The 7142-nt window shown below is 44.2% G+C and overlaps 1 protein-coding gene across 3 annotated transcripts; it reads right to left on the bottom strand.

The window, feature by feature from the left end:
* Window positions 1-1979: 1979 nt before the first annotated feature.
* On the bottom strand, window positions 1980-6810 carry si:ch211-194g2.4 (nephronectin). 3 transcript variants are annotated; one of them, XM_062478138.1, is made up of 8 exons: window positions 6636-6807; window positions 6342-6397; window positions 6030-6145; window positions 5642-5734; window positions 5353-5475; window positions 4913-5032; window positions 3526-3660; window positions 1980-3048 (listed from the first exon to the last, which is right to left on the bottom strand). In XM_062478138.1, the coding sequence occupies exons 3-8, from the start codon at window positions 6073-6075 to the stop codon at window positions 2840-2842; spliced, it is 726 nt and encodes a 241-aa protein (XP_062334122.1). In that variant the 5' UTR covers window positions 6076-6145; window positions 6342-6397; window positions 6636-6807; the 3' UTR covers window positions 1980-2839. The 3 variants fall into 3 exon arrangements, with proteins under 3 accessions (XP_062334122.1, XP_062334120.1, XP_062334121.1); XM_062478136.1 differs by lacking the exon at window positions 6342-6397 and having other exon boundaries at window positions 6636-6808; XM_062478137.1 differs by lacking the exons at window positions 3526-3660; window positions 6342-6397 and having other exon boundaries at window positions 6636-6810.
* Between the last annotated feature and the right edge of the window lie 332 nt (window positions 6811-7142).

The following is a 7142-nucleotide window of genomic DNA, read 5'->3' as shown; positions in this document are numbered from 1 at the left end:
GACAGGTGCCATGTTATGGTGGTGGGCTGTGTAAGCACAGAGTATCACGCCTGCTTTACCACAAACTAGGGCGGGGTGCTGGAAATGAAAAGCAGATGAAATGAGGAGTTGAGGCAGCTTTCTATCAAGAGTTAGAATTTTTGTTCAACTCTTGGGATTGGACTGTATTTACTCATTTATTTCCCTTATTCATTCACCGAAACTATGTGTGTGTGACAGTGTATGTGTGGGACAAGAGAGAGAGAGAGAAAAGGAAAGAGAGAAGGAGAGAGAGAGAATGACTGGCTTATTTCAGTCTAAAGCCAATAGGACAGTGTGGGTAAGACAGGGGTTTGTGTGGTTTTACAGTTCAGCGGCCGTGTCTGAAAGCGTGCTCTTTCAGCGATGTGGGTGGCACTACTCCTTACTACCATCGCCCTGCATATTGTCGTTGGCTCTATGCACTTGTCAGCGTCATCGCTCACTTGCTCGGAAAATGTTAATATTGTTTTATAATGAAAGCCACAAGGGTTGCTTGAGTCCTCCCTCTGAGATAAAGAGAGAGAGAAACAACAAGTTGTTGTCATCACAAAAGGACAAATTGTATTTACATATTTATTGTTTTCTTTTTTTATAGCTCAGAGGGTAGTCCTGCAAATAGGTCCGGTTTCCTTGGCTACTCCACTATGAGATTCCTTATTGTGTCATATATACAGAATACCAGGAAATAATAAGCACAAGCAGAAAGAAACCTATCCCCAGCCAAATGATTCTCCTCTTTCTCTTTCTCTCTCCGCCCCCACCCCTTGCCCTACCCATCTCTTGTTGTCCTTCATTTGTAGCCTTGCGCTTTGGCTTGAAATCGTATAATTTTTTTGGTAAATAAACCATTTTCTGGTAGCCATTATACATTTCTTGGTGTGAGGTCCTTTTTTATAAAGGGGGCCTGGAGCCTTTTAACGAAAATGTTTTCTATTTGTGCTTTTGTAAGACACTTTCGACTGCTTTGAAAGAGAGAAACCAGGTTTTTCCTTGCGTTTCTGGGAGTGAGGTCGGGGATTTTTTCTCCGCATTGTGGTGAAAGTTATTCGAAGAGGCTGCATTTTTTCCTGATTTACCCTTTTGTTCTCTGTAAGTAGTTCCAGGTCCCCCCACACACCCCCACGCACACCCTGTGTGTGTGTGTGTATGTCTGTGAATGTGTGTGTGTTGGTTTATGTGTGTGCGCGTGTGTGTACGCACACTTGTGAGGGCAATGCAGAGGCCCCGATGTGACACCTGCTGTTGAGATGAATGGAGTCAGTGGCAGCTGCCTGTTCCCACTGCATACACACACACACACACACACACACACAGACACACACACACACACACACAGACACACACACACACACACACACACACACCTTCATCCTAGGCCCAGAGCCATGGCCATCCCAACACTATGGCCCTCGCGTAGCACTTAGCGCCCCCTGCCAACATTTGCAGTCACTGCAGACTCCCAAGGAATGGAATAGTATAGAAAAACGACTTTATTAGCTCTTGCATGCTTTGCGTTCTATAAAGTTTCCTCCTGTATTATCTAGGATCACATTAAAATAATCAATTTTTTTGTATTCTAGAACCTACGAACTGACTATATCAGATTAGGGGGGCAATTTCGTCCTGTGTCGTACTAATCTTGGTTAGCACGTGCTTAAGCTGCTAACCTTGCAAACGGCAGCGTTGCTGATGGAAAACTGCTATGTTGTGTTTTTCCCTTGTTGGTTTGTTTGGTCTGACCTGTCTGTGCTCTCTTGCTGTGTGGTCAGCTGTCTCGTGTGTGACGTCCAGCGTCTGAGAATATCTGGTTTTAGCCAAACATCCTGGCAGAGCAGAGTAGGAGGGCAAAGGCTGAAAGAACAGGACAGAATAACAACACTGTCCATTTCATGACCACTGCGACAAACTACACACACACACACACACACTTACATGAGCATGAAAAATGTCAATTTACAACCAACAAATCACTTTATTGACATAAATGAAAAGTCACCTGAAATGCGGACTAAACTATATGTCTGCAATTTGGAATCAAAGGTTTCTCTTGGAAAGTAATTCATTTTTCCGTTCTTGTGAAATAGTGACTGTAAAAAAGGTTCTTGATCACATCTCACAGGCACACATGACGCAAAGAATAACTATTTATCCTTATCTTTCCACCAGAGGTCAGCCTTCTATTAACAAATATTGATAAAAATATTTCTTTTTTTAAGGAATAAACTGGTGCACAACATTTAAATTGGTTTTCTTTGGCTGTGACCCTCAGCACAAATTATAGAAAAGAACATAAAAACCTAGATAAAATATTGTTCGAGATACATCGTTAGTTGGAAATGTCAAAGCAGTGAAAATCGTGTGACAGAGTTATTATCTGGGAACCTAAACAAATAAAATTGTACGCTGTGACATTTTGACCAGAAACACAAACGGAAAGGCAAACTACAGAGTGTGGTCGGTCATAGAGTGTGTTCGTGAAATGAGTGGCTCGACATACATCAAACAACCTGACTGCTAATGGTACCATATATCTACACCCCTGTTGACTGGTTGTTGAGGGGGACCAATGACAGGCTAAAACACAAAGTGACCCCACTTTCCAGTTGAATGGCGAATTCTTAACATTACTGTGCTTACATTATGTTGCCAGAATGAGTGAGAACTAATATTCGTTTCCACCATTTTTTCCCCCAATACCTCCTGAATTTTCCTTTGAAGTCCTGCCCCCTCACATTTACACACATCAGCACATTTATCCTCTCAACTCAAAATGAACACCAACTTTTGCTTTGGAATTGGTGTTATATCAGAGTCATCCTCACCCCAAAGGTTGTGTGGATTTAGTTCTTTTGGACAGTTTGTATTGGAAGTACATGGTAGACTTTGACTGAGTGGTTTTCCTGTGCCAGCAGGTGAGCCCGTTGCCTGCATACTCCTCCGCACACTGGCAGATGTACGAGCCGTCTGTGTTGATGCACCGGGCGTGCCGGCTGCACCCGTGACTACCGGTCACACACTCGTCGTGGTCTAGACAGGAGCGAAGAAAGAACAGGTGAGGGGAGAATATCACATTTAAATGTGGACACATTTAGGTTTTCGAGGCCCAGTCCTCTAGGAGATGAGCCCAAACAAAAACGGTGGTTGATGGAGTCAACAGGGTTCCCTGGCTGCCAGAGGACTCATTCAGATGCTGATGACGGTGCAGATGACGGTGAATACACACGAGAGAAACATGTGAGGGTGTGCGTTGATCCAGCCAGTCACTGACAGGTCTGACACAAAACAGAGCAGAGGGCTGTGGTTTTGGCTGAAAAAAAAGTATCTCTCCTCACAGCTGTAACCCCCCCCACACACACACACACATGCTCAGCACCACCACCACTACATCTGCATCTGCATCTTTTTTAAACGAGCAACATGTGGCCAGGCTTCTTAGAGATGCTGGCAGAGGGAGGAACAATGTTCATGTGTTTAAGTAGGTCAAACACCCACACACACACATACCTCGGCACTGCACAGAGTTGTGGAGCATCCCCAACACGAAGCCATCCCTGCACACACACACAAAGCTGCCGAAGGTGTTCTTACAGGTTCGCCGAGGTGGGCACGCGTCAGACAACTCCAAACACTCATTCACATCTGAAAGATGAACACAACAACACCAGCGCACACTCTCAACATCTTAGAAAAACACTTTTGAAACAATTGAAACAATGTCCCTGGAAGTGTGTGATTGACAATATCCCCCTCACCGTCCGCCTATATTGGACATAGAACACTAGACACACAAGCACACACACACACAGTCATCCCTGAGATTTTTAAAGGAACGCATGGAAACATGTAGGGAGACCGCCGACAAGACAGAGGGTCATTTTTCCCAGCTCAAAACAATCATTACCGTCACATCAAAAAGACAAAAAGAGAGAGACAAATGACTAGCTTGTCCCTGTTCTCAGCTCTTTGTACAGCAGCTTTGAAATGTACACCGCTGTTCAACAACTGAACTGGTTTGCACTATATCGGCCTCAAAGCAGCCCTCTCCAATAGTCAAAAGTTGTTCATTAGTTCATTGTTCATGTTAACCTAAACAGGACACCAGAGTTATGTAAAAAGCTATACTAAGCTTAACTATAGACTGAATATACACTTGAGAATGGCAAAACCTGTAGGTCTGCAGCACAAAAATAAGTCATACTTAACTGTGCTCACCCAATTGTCTGTTTTTGTTGTAGCGTGCTACTGCCACACACCCCTGAGTACAGTGGGACCCCTGTGGTGCTAATAGCACCTTAGGTAGCTAGGTCCTAATAACAGTGGTGATTTTACTGAGTCCCAGTGGACTTGGTCGTTCCCACACTATGTGAGAATGAGGCTATAACTACCACCAAAAAGAGAGGGGGGGGTGGGGGACCTGTGAGGACTGACTGGCATCGTTAAAACAGCTGGAGGCGTCTAGCTCTTTACGGCCGAGGGGGGACTTTAAGTAAGTGAGTGCTGCTGGTTAGCTGGGTGCTAAAGAGAGTGTATTGGAGAGAATGAGGCGGGGTGGGGCTGTTTTCTTAGCAGAGGGGCTAATTCTATGGTTTATCGTCAGAAGGCTAAACTTAATGGGATGGTGTTGCTGGCCTCGGTGCCGTGTGTGTGTGTGTGTGGTGGGGACACAGCATGTCCTATAAGCAACGCATTGGAAACTGTCTTTCCTCTTCCACCTGTTCTCTAATTGAAGGATAATCACCAATCTGGCAACCTCTGACCATAGCATCCGCTCCATGGGCTGCTAACACAATAAGACTTTAATGATAGATAACAGAACAGAATAAAAGTCTGTTGCCATAAAAACTGGCCATAGCGATGGCGGGTGAGCGTAGGGGTTACCGATGAAGCCTACCTTCACATGTCCTGTTGTCCTTGGCCAGGTGGAGACCGGGGGGACACAGACAGTGCACCTCTCCCCCTTTTTCTATCTGGCAACCAAACTGACAACGACCAGAGACACACTCCAGCTCTCCTGTAACACACACACATGGAGAATCTGGCTTGGAGCTGAGGAGAGACACAGACCATTGGAACACCCCCGGGGAACACATGCCACCATACGTCTGAACATTCTGGTATGTTCCATTCTGCGATGGATGCAAACGTTGAATATGTTTATGGAGGAGTTGGCTCTGTGTCCCACGGACCGCGAATATAGATGTAGAACATGTAGAATATATAATAATAATAATACATTTTATTTAAAGGCGCCTTTCTCGGTACCACTGTGAACACTGTACAGGTTTGTCAACTGCGTGTCCCTTTTAGGCGAGCAGGTAGGTGTGTACCTACGGGTGCAGGTGTGTCCGTCTGTGTTGAGGGTGTAGCCGGGGTCACAGTAGCAGCGGTAGCTCCCTGGGAGGTTCATGCAGCGCTGGGAGCACGGCCGCACAGCCACGCCACACTCGTTCACATCTAGAATGCACACACGTACATCCACACACGTCCAAACACACACACACACACACAGGCAAACATTACACACACACATGGACCTCACACATCCACACACACAAATTTACAGACGTTATTATTACTCTAATGGCAGGTTATGAGGGGGGAAAAGTATAGGATGGTTTACCTTCTTCACATTGCTGCCCCATGTAACCAGCTATACAGGAGCACTTGTCTGGACCCACACACTCTCCCTTCACACATGGCTTTCCACACACCGCTGTTCAGTCAGATAGATCCACACAAAAACAGACATGAATGGGAAAATGACCAGAATGATTTACCAATAACTTACAAAGAAGAAGGATTAGAATACTTTAGCTGCATAAGTAAAAGTCAATAACTTGTACATTTCCAATTTATAAATTGTTTCTAGACTTGTTTACTGCCCAAGTGCAAAGACCATTCTGGACTTCCTCTGTGAGGTTTCCTATACGCTGTTCTGCTAGGTATTGCTTTTGTTGCTAGCAGATTCAATAGAACTGGATGATTGTTATGCTTTCCAGGTGACTTACGCCGACAGAGTCCGTTAACATTCCTCCACCCCAAACAGCATGCCATGGATCCCCCAAAGCTACAAACCCCTGGTCCAGACAGACCCCTGATACCTCCAGACTCGGTCCTCACAGCCCTTAGAAAAAGAAGAAAGACAAAAAAGTTATTTTTGTTTTTAAGTTATTAAGATGTTATTTGAACAATTCAAGGAATAGCTGAATCAGTAGGATAGTACCAGTTTACAAACTTTTTGTGGATATTCTACACTTGTCGTGGACAAGTGTAAAAATGTGCATAATTAGGTGTATACACAGGCCTTGCTCTTTACTAACTAGTCAGTTAGGTTGAATCAGCTGGGCTGGCGAGCAGGATTGAACTAAAATATGAGCTAAAAGATTTGAATGGAAAACCATTGTTAAGCCACACATTACACAATTACAACGTAAAAATTTCGTTTATTTCACTTAGTTTGATTAAAATTGCGAATCCAGTCGGACTATAACATTTATGGGACGTTAGAGTACTACTCACGTCAGTACTACTTTAACTGACTCTCAAAGTCATTCAATTGCAATGGCCAAATGAAAAACTGTTATTTAAATATGCCAAATCTGTATCGACCCTACCTTTCGTGCTGGTTAGCAAAGGAGAGCGCAATGAAACCCATCGCGATGACCAATAACTGTTGACGCACTGAAAGGCTGCTCACAGTTGTAAATTCCATAGTTTAACGCAGTTTGTTATGGATAACTTAGTAAGTGACTACATATTACTAAAATCCCATAATAATTTATTTTGTTGGTGTGCGTGTTTTAAGGAGTATTTCGCCAGGTCTCTAGCGCCAAAGCCAAGGACTAGTCACCGACAATGTATGCGTGCGGGGTCGCATCACATGTCACTTAATTGTAGGGTCGAAAATACCTTTGAAATTGTTGTCAACAAACAGGGACACACTACTAACCTATGTCGGTGGAGAGACAGAGAGAGATAAGTAGAGTGAGAGAGCCCATTTGAAACGTAGATATCATTTGTCAGGATTTCATAATGACTTTTATTGAATGCTTTCTGCTGTTGCAAGGAGACCACAAGACATCAGCTTGCCTGAATCAAGCCAGATCCATGTTCAGTCCTTA

Source organism: Osmerus eperlanus, chromosome 14, assembly GCF_963692335.1.
Source record: "Osmerus eperlanus chromosome 14, fOsmEpe2.1, whole genome shotgun sequence".
Taxonomy (NCBI): Eukaryota; Metazoa; Chordata; class Actinopteri; order Osmeriformes; family Osmeridae; genus Osmerus; species Osmerus eperlanus.
This window is presented reverse-complemented; position numbering and strand designations above follow the sequence as displayed.

Bases quoted from the DNA above. Each gene is read 5' to 3' on its own strand.
- si:ch211-194g2.4 (XM_062478136.1), bottom strand. From the start codon at position 6,733: ATGGAATTTACAACTGTGAGCAGCCTTTCAGTGCGTCAACAGTTATTG. The intron at 5,735-6,029 runs GTAAGTCACCTG...CTGACTGAACAG, and splicing joins TGTTAACGGACTCTGTCGGC to CGGTGTGTGGAAAGCCATGT. The intron at 3,049-3,525 runs GTATGTGTGTGT...GCTCCTGTCTAG, and splicing joins CAACTCTGTGCAGTGCCGAG to ACCACGACGAGTGTGTGACC.